The 18,138-nt window shown below is 35.4% G+C and overlaps 1 protein-coding gene across 1 annotated transcript in view; it reads left to right on the top strand.

Annotated features, from left to right (window-relative positions):
- Window positions 1-9,381, top strand: part of LOC108910305 — an 88,457-nt gene extending 79,076 nt beyond the window's left edge. The window contains exons 4-5 of the mRNA XM_018714870.2: window positions 4,123-5,119; window positions 7,955-9,381. Coding sequence (XP_018570386.1) covers window positions 4,123-5,119; window positions 7,955-8,091 — 1,134 coding nt within the window. The 3' untranslated portion in view covers window positions 8,092-9,381. The remainder of the gene's footprint in view (window positions 1-4,122; window positions 5,120-7,954) is intronic.
- Window positions 9,382-18,138: the final 8,757 nt, after the last annotated feature.

Raw genomic sequence — 18,138 nt, 5'->3', positions numbered from 1 at the left:
TCGGTTAAAAGTTAAATAATATACAGGGGTTTATATATTTGTACAAACTTTAATGGGTAAAACTTTGACTATTTTTAAGATAAAAAGTTCATATGCACATGGGTCCAGAACAGCTTGGTTCTTGAGATACAGAACGTTCAAAAAAATTTTTTTGTTTGGTATTTTGATTATATTTCCGTTCAATAACATGGTAATTTTACGAAATTCGGAAAACTCAAGAGTATTGATGATGAGAAACTCAAATATTAGTTTTTTGTTTAATGTTAGAGAGCGCCACATACAGTGTTGTACCTGGAGTTAAATAACCATAACTTTTTGTGTAGAGCAGGATGTCATTTTTATACATTAGGGTGGCCCAAAAAAATCGATTTTTTTTTCGTGTCTTTTGTGGAAATATGTTAGTTTATCATGTTTTTAGAACCTCCTCAAAAAATCAGCTCAAAAAAAATTTTTTTTAGAGGTCGCTCAAGATTTTAAAAAATTTCCAAAATTGTCAAAATATGATTTTTTTTTAAATTTTTTTCTCGTTATTTTATCATCTTCTAATTTGAAATTTTCAGAATCGAGATCTTTTTCAACCTAGAAAATGATATAATAACGAGAAAAAAAATTCAATTTTTGACGATTTTGGAAATTTTTTAAAATCTTGAGCGACCTCTAAATAAATTTTTTTTGAGCAAATTTTTGAGGGGGCCCTTAAAACATGATAAACTAACATATTTTCACAAGACACGAAAAAAAAAATCGTTTTTTGTTTTGGCCACCCTAGTATACATACATATTCTCCATTTAATTTTACGTACAAAGGTACCCTTAGTATTTGTCGCTGAAAGCAGCAGTTTTATAAAAAAACGGTTAAAGTTAAACTTGAATTGGAATTTTTTAAGTTGAATTATTAAAAGTTTTTGAAAAACAAGTTAAAAAAATGTGTCTTTTATTGATTGTATTATGATTTGACAAACATTAGATCCTTTACAAGACTAAGACTAAACTACCTCTACAAATAAGTTAATAACATTTACAATAATTGCTGAAACAAAAAAAAAAAATTTGGACGCTCTGTATCTCGAGAACTAAGCCGTTGAGTTCATATGAACTTTTTATCCCAAAATTAGTCAAAGATTCACCCTTTAAAGTTTGTACAGGTACTTAATAAACACCCTGTATAAATAACAATGAATTTGAATTCCCAAGAAATTTTTTGTTCAACAAACTAATCGAAAATTTTAGGTATATGGGAATTAACAATAATTTGCCAAAATTTCACATTTTTTATTAAAATATTGACTGATCTTTTACCTCAATGTTCTAAAAAACACTCTCGGCGTGCTTAAAGGCGACCACACACGCCCGCGCGTCCCCGCCGACAAATCCGCGGACTTACCCGAGAGCGCGCGGACTGCTTTTTTCCCGGTCCCGTTCGGACGATGAGAGGCGTAAATAAAAATAAATTAAACAGCAACGGTGGGCCGCCCTCGAACCGCCAACTGCCCAAATACAACGGGGCATAATAGGCGCTTTGTATCGCCTCGCATAATGGAGCATTCACGCCGGCCGTAATGAGGGATTGTCATGCGACGGAACGTCAAGAGTTCGAATTATTGATTTTATTTGGACGTTCGGACGGGCGCGGGAGGTACGACTACGTGTACGAGTGTTTCGGTTTGGACGGTTTGGAGCTGTCACGATGCGCTGTTTTCATAAATAGTTGGTGATCACTGATTATAATACCATGCAGTGAATAATCTGGATTTTACAGGATATTGGGCTGTATAATAGCCGTTATGAAAATAAATGAATTTTCCATAAACATCACAACGCTCTGTTATGTTTATGTTTCGCTGACAGACTTGGGTGCAATGAAAATGAAATATTAATATTTGACACAATAATTATATCAATGTATATCGACAATTTATACTGACATTTAAAAATTAATTTAAGAAAATACGACAAATGTTACGGTTATTTGTATGAATCGTAGTATTTCTTCTCTCTTGCAACACAAGGCAAGAAAACTATTCGTTTACATTCTGCGGTCGTAGCATTTTGTCTACATTCACCGTATTTACCAATGCTTGATTACTGTAAGTATGCGCCTCCGGAATAATAATACAGAAACTATAACTAACATAAACTAATAACATCTCACATTCTCTCTCCCAGAACTCGAAGCTCTGTCTTCAGCAGCTGGAGCTCGAGCCGGCAACTTATTTATTAATTCACCTCCTGGGAGAAGCGGGCTGAAGCCGTGGGTCGTGGAAGTACAATATAAATCTTCTGGGGGCGAACTTCATCTAATAGACTCCTTAAAATTCAAATTCTCGACTGCAATGAATAGCTCGCGTACTATCGGGGGATTCCCTCCACTAGCATACCGAAATTAAAACTATTAATCTTTCATTCAAATGCTAAACAGATTCAGTGTCTGCGACAGCACAATAACGGTCGATATGCAAATTGTCGTCGGCACGACACAGGGGTAAATGCACCAGAAACACAAAAATAATAAGTGGAAGTTATTTGAATATTGAATATTTTTTTACGATGGAAGTTGGAGTTCGGCGCACGCGGCTCGTAACAGCGACGTACTCAGTTGACTTTTAAGTTTTCATTTCAGTTGTTAATAGCGTTCGTTTGTTTGATGACAATTTGATCTTAGAAGCTTGTTCAAAAGCGGCAAATTAAAAATTTCTTTACACCAAAAAGTAATTTGATTTTCAAACTAAGTCCATTTTATAGTAAATCTGCGTTAAAATGAGGGAAAGTCTGTTATTTGTACATTAATTCACACACACTGTGTAATAAAATCTAAGAAAATGTATTGCTGGTTGCCTATTTGCTATAAAGCCCTCTTAAGTTGCAATTTGACAAATTAATTTTTACTTATATGTCTGACCCCGCTTAATGCGGGCTTAAAACCCTTATTTTATGCGTTTAAATCGTAAATATTCGTCAAGCGATCCATTCCGGGGCGTTTCCCATTAGCGACACAATTAGGGGGGCGCAAAAACGCGCCACCTAAAACGTTTGTTGTGTCCCGCCGACCGCGCTTATTTTTCTCCCCGCTTTGGGTACCTTCGCGTCCCGCCGCGGCGCGGTCTCCACATCCAGACGCCCGTTTAATCAAATAAAGTGAGTTTCCTAGTTTGGGGTTTCGACATCCATTGTTGTCCGCCTCGCCGGTTGCCAACTTGGCACTGACGGAGCGCCCGTCGAAGAATTAATCTGTCTGGCGGACTAACGTCGAACTCTGATGCATATGCAGCTCCCCGGGACCGACAACTTGGTCTTCGGGAGCCTGCAGTCGGGAGATAAGGCGGCTGCAATTAAACTTCGGGAGATAGGCAGCGAGCTCTGGCCCACATACCGGCAGACGGTCGTCTATGCCGCGATTGCTATCTCTTGGAAGAGTCTCTAAATCAATAGGGGTTTCTTGGTTCTTTTTGAGAAGGTCTGCCTTTGTAAGAGGCTGCAATAGTGCTCAGAACCTTCTAAATCAAGGGGATATGTCGTTTATATAAACATACCATAGACTATAAACTATAAACTTTATAGTCAATGGTATGTAGCTGTTTGTAGTAACATTTGTAGTATTTAGTAACCTCAAAAAAGCAAGCACATTTTTGCAATCGTATTCTCAATTTTTGTAACATTATTTGCTTATAAAAAAGGAAACTACCGAAAGGAGATCCTCCGTAAATTTCGACGTTATTTACTAATTTATTTCCGTCTTGTGTCTCCATTAAATCCGTTGCGAATGCCTAGACTGCAACCCGACTCATCACAAAGACCTTCCATATAAAATACCAGAATAACCTTTATTAAATTACACTTATATTCTTCTTTGATCTTTGTTTCGTGCGCTTGTTTTATTACGAAATACCTTAGTTTAAATATCACACAAAAGAGAGGAAAGCCGACCTCTCGCGTGCGTCTGCAGATGTGGATGGCATCCGTTTATTTCTTTTTGCTTAGAACCAGAATTAATGACCTAAACAGTACACATTCTTTGTATGATCTTACCTTCACATAAAATGACCGTATAAAGTATATCTTATAGCTTAGAATCATCGCAATGAATTTGGAAATGAAATTTAACAATAATTTTTTTTGTTGCAGTTCCCTGGGTGCCAGGAAGCCTGCAGATTCCACGCCGAAGCGGCCACCCGCACCCAACAGACCCAGCCGGTCATCCACACCAAAGGCGAGGGCGTTATTCGAGTCTCTGGAGCTTTGGCGCGCTGGCCAAGGCCGTCTTCCATCGACTCTCAAACTCCACTGGTCTACGTAGTCATGAGAAAGTCACAGTCTGGACCGTGGAGGCAGATCATCCAGACTTTGGACCACACGACGCGAGTGCCCATGAATTCAGACCAAGGCGGAGCTATGCTACGCGTCCTGGTTGTAGATCCCCAAGGGTTGGTGACGATCTACAGTCCTGACGAAGCTAGCGTTCGTGAAAACAAGAAGAGAAAGAAGACTATTAACACAGAGATAAAAGCAACCACTAGTAAAACCACAACTACTGACGCTGACGCTCCTTGGATGCTACGAGAAGTTTCTTTGATCCACCAGAAGGTCCTGGTGATCGGAGAGATTGCTTGGGAGCCGAAAGCTATTCGTGGGGTATACCTGGTCACCTGGGAAGTGGACGGTGGTGGGTTGAAAGGAAATCTGTTTACAGATTCAACCTGCGTCACCCTTTCCTTATGGCCTGATACTATCTACCATATCCAAGTGGAACTGGTGTCTAGGATACCAGGAGTTGATAATCTCAAGTCTGAGATGATGGACTTGGACACAGGCCGAGCGCAGAAGGTGTCTACAGAGACCGACATGAATATTATCCCGGAAGAAGCACCCGATGATGTTAACGTGAAATCTCCGTTATTTTCGGTGTTGTTCAGTGCAATGCGTGGTGAAAATGCTAGACACAAGTACCAGAACCTTGACTTTGTATTGGGTGGTTTCGCCGCTGTGTTGTTGTTCGCGATAGTGTTGGCGGTGGTAGCTTGGAGGTGTCGGAAGAGGCACGGAATGGCCATAGACAACATGATCACCGGGTCTACGACGGTGCGGAGTCAGAAGCTCGTGGAAGACTTCACGGGGTACACAGGTAAGCGATAATATGTAACGCTCTATCCTCTTTAACTCCCAGATCGATATCGCGGCATTATAACATGTTTCCTATTACGGAAATATGAAAAGATCCGAGGGTTGCATGACCAGCGTTTGTTCAATTAATAAGAGCAGCGGATCCAGACTTCCCCGTCGGATTCCATACCCTATAAAGGCTTGTTAAGTAGTTACGCTGCACTAGCATGCGACCGAACCCCGAGAGAGCTCCAAGAAACATGCGATCGGTATGTAATGTCTCTGCAGCTTGCGATTTAATTAATGGAAATAGGGATTTAACCGACTCAAAGGTTAGGAAGTTTCGGAAAACTCGTGTTCTAGTTAGTGTTAACACTCGCGGACGATTTTATCGACTGATCTCTGCCGTAGCCTATTATGAACAAACCAATTAGTATATGGCGGTGATCGGTTATATACTTGTCATGTAGTCTCACCTAATTGATCACGATTGACGACGGTGAAGTAAACAGCCAAGTGCTGACCTCCCAGTCTTCTTCTAGATATACTTTTGTACATGAATTATTGCCATCATTAAAATAAATGATAACAATGAGCGATTGGATAGGGCTGCTGCCTCTTTTGGTTCGTAGTGGATATTAAATATGGAAATTAAGGGGATAAAATAAGCTGCAGTGCCACCCAGATGAAAGATGAACGTAGTCAGTTCCTGATATACATATATTCTTGTTAATTTGACCAAATCAATCACGTTATAAATAAAAAATATAGAATTCTTGATATTATTTGTATCAACTTTGATAACTGCGTTGTTTTTTAAAAGAGGATGATTATAGTATCCTGCACTACGTTTCAATCTATCAAAAAAAAAATATATATTTCGAAAAAAGGGGGAGGGCCGGTGTGTCTATGGGTGTCCCATTTGGCGAGTATAAAAAATTAAAATGTCTTCACAATGAAAAATTGTGTTGAGGAGTTTTTTGGGTCGCTAATTACGATTTTGAAGTCAATATACACCTACAAGCATGATATAATATCTACAAGTTGATATAATTGTTATTTTTTTCTTTTTTACTTTACTACTACACAAAAATTCAGGCATTTTCAGACATTTTAATTTTTTTGTCCGCCATATTGAATCCGCCATTTTGAATTTCGTGATTTAGAGTCCAGATTCGTAATCACAGACTCAAAAAACCCCATTACAATAAATTCATGCATTTTGAAGTCATTTCAATTTTCTTGTCGGTTTTTTTTTAAAGTATCTAACCTTTTTCTTTTCTGAAAAAAAATTAAATTTTTTTTTTTTTCATCAAACGGCATTTGTGGTAAAAGTGTGAGAAAACCTCAAAAATTTTTTTTTTCCATTTTAATCTTGATTATGAAGTGTTTAAGCTCAAAAAACGAGACCCTTTAATTTTTTTCAAAAATTTGACTGAAACAAAGAAACGGTTCTCTAGATCGAGATGAAACTTCACAGGGTTCTTCTGGGTATATCGAACTGTAAAAGTCATGCTTAACAATATACATTTCTAATTTAGCAGTCAATTTTCTAAAAAAAACATGAATTACCATTTTTTTCTGTTCTTTAAAATACGTGTAAGAAGAGATGAAAAAAAAATTCTTTTCCGAAAAGTTGCGGCAACATATAGGAAATTTATTCCAGGTTTCGAAACTTCCCTTCAATTCTCTGTATGACTATTTGTCGCCGAAATATCGATGATTGAAGAAAAAAAAGAACCTTTTCCATTAACGTATCGAAATTTAATAAAAAAGGAAATTGAAGATGAATAAAGTTGAAGTTGAAGTTGAATAGAGTTGAAAAAAAATTCCAAGTTGGTGGAATTGCATGATAACCGTAGCTTCTAAAAAATTTTGACCGAAAGATCTAAAAACTAGAATCTTAGAGCTTCAAAATGCATTTTTTCACCTAAATACAGTCTGTCAAAAATCACGAAAAAATTTCGGAAATTCTTTTGACCCTTTAATTTTTTGCATTAGTTTAGACATTGTCCGGTTTGGTTTAACGGTAACATTATTAATAAAGTCATTGATGATTAAATCTGTTTTAGATAAATAAGAACTGAAGTTAAATCTTGCATTAGTTTAAGATTTTGGTCTTATGTTAATTCAAGATCTAGTTCTACCTCAGTTCTATCCTTTATAAGTCACTATTATATACATATAAACAATCCTCCTGATTGTCATCGCTTTGCCAATTATTTTTCTGCATCAATTTTACTTTATCATAGTCAGAATAGCATTACATCCATTTTGTCGTCTGTTGCATCTTATACTCTACATTGTCGCAGTTATTGCAGATAACATAATCACACGCAATTAAGAAAATCAAAGGTAATTAAATAATCATATTTAATTCCATAATTAAATTCAAGTAAGGTCCACAACAATGGAAAGTGTAGTGAATATGCCCCCTACAAAAAGGTACTAAGAACGATGTAAGATAACTAGCCATCTCTGAAAGTCTTGAAACAGTTTTTCATATTTATAAATGGTCGTTATTCTACATCAAATATTATGAGCGAAGACCCAGTTTACTGAAGCTTACCAGTGAAATTGGAATCACATAGTATTTCCCATGTTATATTATCTTTGTTTACGTCCTATTTCAATAACAGGCACCGGTTTATCCAGTACGTTTCAATTAGATAATTTTTTTCAATTTTCGGGAGTTCCTTAAGGATCAATTCTGGGGCCACCGTTGTTTGCTATGTTTATTAACGATTTAACTGAATGTCTTAATGTTTATTACTTGCCCTGTGCGGACAATCTTAAGTAGTTTCTGGAGGTTAAAAGTAGACACTAACTTGACTCTAAACTACTGTTTTTTTTTCAGGTTTCCATCCGATCATCACCGTGATGGGCCCCTCGATAGAGCCCTCGCTGAACCCGAGCCCCAGCGACACCCCCGAGGTGGCCTTCCAGGGCAACAGCAACTTCCTAGTCCAAAGTGAAAAGACTGTGCAGGTGTGACGACACAGTAGCGACGCCTTAGCTGCTCGCGCGGAAAGTTCCTAAAAGAGTGAGACGAAGAGTGTTGTGCGAATAGCGCCGCGCGCGGGCGGACGGAAAAAGACAACAAATAAATGTATATGTGTATAAAAACTAGTCTATGTCGAACATTCTCAAGAAGCAAAATGTCGAGGTGCAAGCTTAAACGTTTCTTTTAAATCGACTTTACATTCGAAGTCTCTGTGGATTTAATGCTCATGGTGTATTCGTTGCAATTCTCTTGAAATTGTATCTAGTGTAATGTAAGATCATGTTTTATTTTTGACTGTGTTATTTTTATTAAGATGTTTACTTATTTATTGATATATATTCGTGTGAACTCCTCAACAAATGGAAAGGTTACTGAAAACAATGAAAATATTTTGTTGCTTAGGCTGAATTCTGTTAATATAAAAAAATTAATTAATTTCGAACTTCCACGTGTCTATATAGTGGACATTGCATATTCATAGGATATTTATTCAATAAAAAATTTAAACAAATTTATTCCCTCCGACATAATACGAACGTTTCCAATATTTAACATTCTCTGAATATTTATGAAACGCTATTCGAATACGTACGGGAAAAATTGAGTAGTTTTTATTCCCGAGCATAAAAAGTTTTATTACAATGAAGGGAAAGACCACCTCGTACGTTATTTCCACTTGTTGAAGAGTTCAGTTGCGCTGTTAGGACGTCGATTTTTTTTTCTCTATAGAAATTGTAATTATCTTGTAAATAAGATTCGCCTAAGTTCTAGGGGTCGCTAAATCAAAAAATGGAAGCATTTTATCAAACTCTAATTGTGAATATCAAAATGTAATTGTCAATATTCGGACTCTAGCTCATCTAAGTAGTGTTGGCCATAGGTTAGCCTCATGATTCAAGTGTGCTCTTCTGTCTCATATCCAGCGCGGTGGCGGCCATGCCCAGAGAATCAATTCTTTACCTGGGCGAACTTCTCTCAGCCTCACGATAGCGCGCAGGACGTATTTTCTGATAAATTTTATCTAATTGCAAGAAAAACTTTATTTAATCTCCTTTGGACTGTGCAAAATGTAATCAAAAGCTCACGAAAGTTTTTTCGAATATTACGCACTCTAAAACGTCAAATTCCGTTTCAAGTGGTTTGTGTAATTTAAAAATTAAAACAGTTGCAATATATTTAGGACCAGTTTTACATGCATTTTATTGTGTCACAATTATAGTCCAGTCACTGAGGGCGAAAATAAGGTAACAGCTCCCAATTTTTTCGGATAGCATGGATTTTCCTGAAAATTTGCATACAAGCTCATCTGACCCCCCACTTCAAAAGTTATATTGTCTAGATGTGTGCTTTTTTCTATTTTTGGGGGTGAAAACTACCCTTGTACGAAAAAAAGCGAAAATCACAGATTTACGTATTTTAAATTTCCTTTCATGTTTTTTAATATAATTTATGAAATTTACTCACTTTTCAACCCTTAAAAATCTTTAAAAACTACCCTTACAAGGCCAAAAAACAGAAAAAAGTTTTTAACAGTTTAAAATATTCTTTTGGTGCATTCACAATGCATTGCATTTCTTTTGTTATTCATTAGAAGTAGAGTATGTTGGAGAGTTCTAATCCACCCCCCCACCCCATTTTACCCCCCCACCACTTTTTTTGGCCCAGCCAATCAGAAGACGGAGAGTTCTAATCCGCCCNTCTCCGTCTTCTAATAGGCTGGGTTAAAAAGAGGCGGGGCCAAGTGGTGGGAGGAAAGTAGTGGGAGGGGCGGATTAGAACTCACCGTCTTCTGATTGGCTGAGCCAAAAAAAGTGGTGGGGGGTAAAATGGGGAGGGGGTGGATTAGAACTCTCCAACATACTCTACTATTAGAAAGCTTACGACTCATTACAAAGTTGCAACCCTTAAAAACCATCCCTTATAATAAAATAAACAAAAAAATACTATTGAAAGTTTGAGATGTTTTAATGGTATGCATATGTTGAATTATAAACTTTTTTATTGGTTTTCAAATGATCTATGATATATTGCAACTTTTCAGCCACCCAAAAAAACCTTATGGAAGACCTACCCCTCATAAAAAACCCTACCCCTTATAGAAAAATTTCCTAAAAATTATATGTGAGTATGATGATATAATTCATTTTTTTAAATTTTATTGAATTTATTCTTAATATTTTTTTATTAAATTAATATCAAATAAAATTTCAATTTCCGAATGTACACATACATATGAACTGGGATACGTGTGTGTATGTATACAGGGTAGGAAAGTACCGATGGTCTATCTGAAGTTACGTGAGAGCCATAGAAATCCATGCGATAGAGAAGGATGGCTATAATGAAGGCGTCTCATAGACACCGCCCGTTTCGCCCTTCCACAAATAAGATCCACTTCTTATTTGTGGAAGGGCGAAATGGGCGTTGACTATTAGACGCCTTCATTATAGCCATCCTTGTCTATCACGTGGATTTCTATGGCTTACTTTATCGCTCTCACGTAACTTCTGATAGACCATCGATACTTTCCTACACTGTATTATACTTACTCAAAAAAAAATAAAAAAAATGCGATTAATTTTTTTACCATAACTTTTGTAATTTTAAAGTTACAAATTTACTCAAAAAACCATTTTGTAGGGAATTTAAAGCACTTTAAGTTATGTGATTTGCGGTTTTTTTGAGCCCTTCATTTTTTAGATTTGTAAGCTAAGAAGGCTCAGGAAAGGCAGTCTTAGAGCTTAATTTTGAGTTTTAACGGTCATTTTATAATACAAAAATTTAAAAAAAGCAAATTGTTCGGTAAGAAAAAACCTACAATTTCTTATTCTATCATTCTTTTTATAATTTTGTTAGTTTTTGAAATATTTTGAAAAAAGGGCGTTTTTTTTTAAATTTAGGCTTCTAAAATAGTTCAAATTCCCAGAATCTACTGTTAACACAGAAAATTGCAGAAGGAATACGTTTAATTTTTTTTTCCGTCGTCATTAATTTTAATACTATTTTTTTTTTCTCAAAAATCAAGACAATCATTTTGTTTTGATTTTAACTTCATTTGTTTTCATGCTAACGACTTCTACCACCACTCAATTTAAAGGTCTTTTCAAGAACTTTAATAAGTGTTACATAAATTTTCCTCGAAAAACCTTTAATTTTTCCAGGGCGTTGAACGTTTCGATTCTAGCTATCTTCGAAATTGACTTCAACATCTGGGAGTCATAACTCGGGTTCTATGCTAACTACAAAAATAAAAAAAAACAATCTCTTTGCTATTTAATTACCTTCATTTTTGCTTATGATCATTTTTTGAAAAAACTCGTAGTTTTTGAGATATTCGCGAAAACTGACCCAAAAACATGCATTTTTTGTTCTAAGAACGAACATGTTTAGACGCAAATCACTCAAAAAGTATTGACTGTACAAAAAATTCTTATAGAACATTTTTGGTTTAGAATTGGTCCCTCTATCGAATAATAATTTTTAATAAAAAAATTCCCACCCTCCAGAAGGGGCGGCATCTACCCCTAGGGTAAAAGCACACATCGGTACTATATAACTTTTCGTTTCTTGGGCTATTCCCTAGCTACAGTTCAAATTTCGCGTCAATCCATTCCATCCGAAAAAATTGGTAGCCAAAAGGTTTCAGTGACTGGACTATTATAGACCCTTTGAAAAGCAGGGCATACACACAGAGTTTTGTCTGCGAATGTAAACTGTACAGAAACATATTTGAGTTCGATCCATCACCATCCACCGTAACTGTGGTCCTAAATCTATGTATATGTCTTGTTTTTGTTTAAAAGATTTGTTCCAAATAGACATGTCACAAATTTTAAAAAAGATTTAAACCCACTATACTGAGAAGTATTTTCCTCCACACTGTTTTTGTCTCTGATGAATTTTAGTCATTTTGCCGCTATTTTAGACCAGTGCTTAAGCCTTCACAAATGGTAAAAAGTGAAAAAAGGAACGAAAGAAGATTCTACAATTCTCAAAATATTGTAGATGTCTTATTAAATATTTATTAACTTTAATTGTTAATTGTAATAGTATATTTCGACTTGTAATTTTTTTGTTTATCAATGTAACATGGAATCTTAGTTTTTCGAGTAATTAAAGTGTAAATTTTAATAAATAGCTCAAAATTGTACATAATGATTAGAAAAAAATTTTCGGATTCTTTTTTTTTTTCGTTTCTTTGCACTTCCTGAGAAAACTTACCATAGCAATGTATATTTTTTTTACACCATCAGAAAGTAGAGATTTCGACGAAGAAAAAGCCCACTGACGTTTTTAAAAAAGCAGATATTTTGACGTGAGAATTTTCGATTGAAAATTAGGGTGCTTTTTCGATATTAAGTAAAAATAAGGTTAAAAATAAATATTTCAAATCAAAAAAATTACAGCGTCTTTGGGACATAAATAGGTAAGTTTTCATTAAATTTCGTGAAAAACAAATTTTTTGTAAAAAATATAAATAAATAACCAAAAACTTGGTTATTTGAATTTCACATAAATTTTGAGGTTATGTGAAAAAAGTGTAAGTACAAAAGTTGTAGATCTTTTTATTACCTACAACTTTGCCATAGGACTTGTAGTTTTTCCGGAAATCAAGACAAACCGCTTTTTACCCTTAAAAACTCACCCCCTTCCCCTTCCCGACCTCAGATCGCCCGTAAATTATTTTTCCTTTCATTTCTGTTATATTCTCTTCCTTTTCCAATGGGTTTCATCCTACTATAACTTTTTTTGGTTTCAAAAATTATCGACCCTGGTCTATTTATATAAAATATAATAGACGTAGAGAATATTGTACTTCAATTTTTCGATTATGTTCAAAAAGAAATAAAATGCAGTTAAATATGAAGCGTAATCTTCGGGAAACTATCTTCTGCCGCACGAACCGCCACTTCTACAAAAAGACTGTGATTCCGCGTCGCAAAACTCTGGGTCTGGCCGCTCGCTCGCTGGCATCGATTAAATTAATTTTTTTGTACATATTTTATTGTATTATAATTATCTATTATATATTATATAAGTTATTTTTCTATTAAACGTGGTATCAGTCAGTTCCATGGCTAAATGTAAATATAATTATTATAATTATTATCAGTGGAAATTCTGGTTTCATTTTCCGCCTAGTCATCCACTTCCCGTCGTTATCAACTCAGAAACTTAATAATGTGGAAAGAGCGAGCCTCTCGAGCCACCAAATAATAGGAAGGGCTTTTATTCTCTCTTGTAATTAAATAACGATTTGGTCTACGCCTGTCAGTAGGTTTGGTAGGAACACAAAGCTGTCGGGGACCTTAAAAATGGGATTTTGAATTTTAGTCTTTGGTCCCATTACTTCCACTGTTGAATTTATAAGGTAAGTAAGTTGGTCGTTAGACTTAATAGAGGCATTAAATATAATGGAAATTTTTTCAACAATTTCAATTTTGCCCCGAATTCATAGCATTTATTGTGTACAGGGTGTCTCAAAGTTCGCGTCTCGGGCCCATAACAGACAAACGAAAAATTACAGTAAAAATCTGTTTAGATGACTTGAATAGAATAATTTTTTTATTTTCCAAATTTTGAAAAAAGTGTCCCGATTCACGCTATCTAAACAGATTTTGGGACACCCTGTACAAATTTTGCTCCAATTCTTTCTGTCTCGATAATTTAACAAGTTCAAAGAATCATGGATAAGTGACATCATGTTCCCATAGCTGCAGTATCCAATCAACAAACAGAAAGACAAAGTAATGATGCTATATCCATCAAGCCAGCAGCATGTGATACTGTTTTATGGATAAGGTTAGTGACATCATCAATGCAATTTTTTCAACTTGGCAACAACAAGTCCATTTTTTATTTGATTAGAAAGTTGAAGGGTGACAACAAATTGTTTTTAATTTATTACTTTTAATAATAATAATAGGTAGATCTCGACATAGATAGTTAAAGACTATACGCTTTACAAATATAGAGGTTGTTTGCAATCTTGAAAAGTATAATATGAAGAGTAAATAGAATAAAGTGCAAAAACTCATTAGCTGACATATTTTTTGGAAATGGAATACTGTTTTTAATACCTACTGACTTACCACACTGATACGATACAAACATTTTTGGAACCACTGATTCCACCGATAGTTCTCTGTTTACAAGCGTACTTGCCTTTTTGAAAATTGTTGAAAATAAAGATATGCAGCTAATTCGCATTTATATATTTAAAGCCGCAACTTTTCACCCTTTTTTATATGGTACGTACGTCAGGGGCTATTCCAGAGGTTCCCAATAAGTTTTAATAAATTACTTTTACAGTTTTCTAGTTCAAATATTTTAAAAATCATGTACAAGTTTGTAAATACCCCGTATTTGTCCAATTCCACAACTTTCTGAGGAATTATTAGAGCAATGTCTCTCCTAACTGCTGACGTTCTGATTCAATTTTGTTCCGGAAGAGTTATGGGAGTACACGCACCGTCCTCGCGAAGGAAATTATCGAGTATGCCATAAAAATTCTGAACAGCGTTTCTTATAAGTCTGGAGGGTTATAAAAAATGAATAGTGGTCCATGGAGACTACGTAGTAAGATTGTTTTTGCCTCCTTCGTGGTGGTTTTCATTCTCGAAGCAATAAGTGATGGATTATCCAGATAGGTGTCAGGAAGGTAAACGAAGCAAGCCGTTGGATGAGTTTTTATAGCCACTGCGACACGTTTCATACATACAAGGTACAGAAAAAAAGGACAATAACAATTAACAAGAAAAAAAAACAATAAAATAATAATAATAGGTTAATACCTACCTTAATACTTTGATATCTGTTGACTTTATTCATGAAATGTCATATTCCGAAAATAACCCAGTATGTTTTGATCTGGCAAGTCCTCCTTCAAATAGCTGATTAAATATTTTCCTTCGTCGTTCCAGCGCTTAGCGTCATTAGAGTAATCTCATAAATATAAAAATTCGAAACGTTCCGAAACAGACACATTCTCATGCGACTTTAGAGGATTATGATTATGGGGTATTACGCCCAAACAGATAAATGTTTCTAAACATTATACAGCGGAGTCGTCGACCCGACCTTTTTATCTCTGGCTAATTAAAAATAGAAGAGAGTCGGATTTGCATAAATCCACCGCTTAAGCGGGCAGGTAACAGACGTCGAGACCACGCTGTGTCGAATTAGTCTTTAATTGGATGAGTTTCTAGCCGAGGTCGCCAAATGAAATATTAATTTTGGTCTTAAGTATGTTTATTTTTACCGGGTTGGTAAGCCGATTACTGGTGTTGATTACAAGCCAAATTTTGTCCAGTTGTTAAGACAGGAAACTTGTTGACATCGTGGATTTAAAAAATAAACTAAAAACGACCAAAATCGATATTGTTTCCATTTCACGAGATTTTCAAAAGTTCTGTGAATATTTTTCGAAGGTGATGTAATAAATGTTTCTTCATAGAAGAAATTTGTGAGTATTTTCTACAACATACTTTTTCAACAACTTAATACATAAACTATTTAAAAGTATAGCTAAAAATTTTATCACTTATTCATAAAATTTGATTAATAGAGTTAATATAATAACCAGAATATAAATATAATGTATAAACTTGAATGATATGTCTGATAAAGATGTGTGCATGTGGAACCGCGGAAATGTGCACCTGCATATCATATGCAGCGCGTCGCATCGATATCCAGCAGATCATAAAGTACCGGTAATAAAAGTGTCGAGTAACGTACGTGTTATTATTATTCTATTTTTTTAATTAACAAATTTGTTTATAAGAGTAAGATAACAAAATTAATTGAAAAATGTTGAATGAAAAAAATAAAAACTGTACCTGAACATAAATATTCCTTACTTTTTGAAAAATATATTATATAAGTTTATTATAAGTGCACGATTTCAATCATTCAATGTGCAACGCCAATGCAGCCAACTTAAATTTCTAGTCAAACTGAGATGGCATGTTTTTACTCAAAGATCTAGGCTAGCATGTGTTCCAAGCTTAATTTGAGGTAGCATATTTTCGTAGAAAGGCTTCGATATGTTCCAAGCTTTCCGAGGCATAGAATATAACAAACAACATTACCAAAAGTCAAAATAACACAGACTTACGCGAGCACATTCCTACAAATATAAAATACGTAGCTATTACCATGTGCCCGTTTGTTCACAACTTCGCAGTCGAGGAGTTGGGAAAGAAGTTTTACGACTCGTCAGCGTGCGGCAGCATCTCGCAATTTCCCCCGCCGAACGCGTACGACGGCTGAAATTGAGTTTTATGTTGTTCGCGTAAGGAATTTTTCGCTTAAAACTTTTATAACTCACTTTTACAAAATAACCATACAGTCTTTTCATTTCACCTCGCGCTTGACGTCTGCCAGCCACCTATTTTCGGGCGCAAAGGTGCCGTTAAGTTGGGCAATATCCACGCAAATTGCCGGCTGACGCGCACTTTTCCGTCTAATGTCGAGAACAAAAGCCAATTTCGTTATGAGACGTGTGGGCAGGCATTAAAAGTTTTCCCGTTCTGCCTCGCTACCTTTTCTTACCCTTATTTTCCGAATATTGCCGATATGAGGGCCATTTAGAGTAAATATCTTCTTACGTTTTGATAATACACAGAATTGTGGCTCTCGCAATTTCATTTGTCTACATAAAACCAATAAATACAGAATTAAGCTCTCCACACACTCTCGCTTCATCACGCGGTTAAATCGTATCGTGTATGTAACTGTAAATCTAAGCTTCTTAAGATCTTTCCTCTGAAATCTCTTGTAGTATCCTTAACTTTGTCATTCTCTTATTTCTTTTTTCGTACACCATCAAAATTTAATAAAAGGACTAATTCTGGTTAAGAGTACACCTTCAAGGACGTAACATAACTACGATTCCAATTTTTTTTGAGTTATGTATTAAATAATTAAACTTATAATTAATTCATAACTTCTATTGGACATATTCCATATATTCGCCTCCCCCTCCCCCTTCCAATCTTCCATGTACCTTAAATTGGTGGTAATAGGCGCGTATGGAAATCAGGCCATTAATATCCGAGTGACTTCCCCTGATTTACAGCTCCGGCACGACCTGAGCACTTCATTTAGTTTGATTAAATATTTTTTCGTTGTTTGTATTTAGGAGATACTGCAGGGCTCGTCCTTATCGACATCGGGAATCTATCGAAGACGGTTCACGCTACCGAAGTTATTTATTACAGGGGGTCCGAGAGGTATGGTTTATTAATGGACTGAGAGGAGCGAGTCCTGCCCAAATATCCTTTAATTAGGGACAGGTGAGTGGCGAATGAGTGAACAATGATTGGGAAGTTAAGTGGTGGTGAGGGATTAGGTACAAATTACCAAGGAATATTTCGGAGTTGAGCAAAGAGTAACCGAATATTAATTACAGAATTCAGTATTTAAGTTTAAGATTATGGTGTGTTACAGTGAATCATTGCAAATAATTTTAATGTGTTGCGTTTTTTCGAAAACCTACGGCTAAAATGTGATAATAATTTTACTTAACTGTGACAATTAGTAAACACGAGGGGAATAATTATCCAGATTTTAGAAATGTTACTAAATGTAATAACTGTACAATTACTATAAATATTAATTCATAATAATTAATAAAAAATGTAATGTTCATCAAATATTTATATTTATTTGTTCATAAAATATGCATTTATAACTCGCTTTTTTCGCTTTTTTCCCTAGGAATTCGTGGTACCTTTATTCAATACACTCTGTATATTCAATGCCGCTTGGAAGAAAACTGTACATTTCAGTAAAAAATATATAAAGCTTCTTTGTCCACAGGCGGCTCAAATTGCGAGTATTTCCTACAGTTTTCACAACAGGATTTTTTGGACATTAATATTAACTGTCCACTATTCTCTCGTTCCTTCGAATAGGGAATAAACGTATAACGTACCCGCACCGTCACATATTTAATAAAAAAAATTAGTAACGCGCGCGCAACTAATATATTATTTATGTAATACGGCGGCTACATCTTTCCTGCTGGCAGG

This window comes from Anoplophora glabripennis, unplaced genomic scaffold (assembly GCF_000390285.2).
Source record: "Anoplophora glabripennis isolate ALB-LARVAE unplaced genomic scaffold, Agla_2.0 scaffold86, whole genome shotgun sequence".
NCBI lineage: Eukaryota > Metazoa > Arthropoda > Insecta > Coleoptera > Cerambycidae > Anoplophora > Anoplophora glabripennis.
Note: the sequence above shows the minus strand (reverse complement) of the source record. Positions and strands in the feature narration are given on the sequence as shown.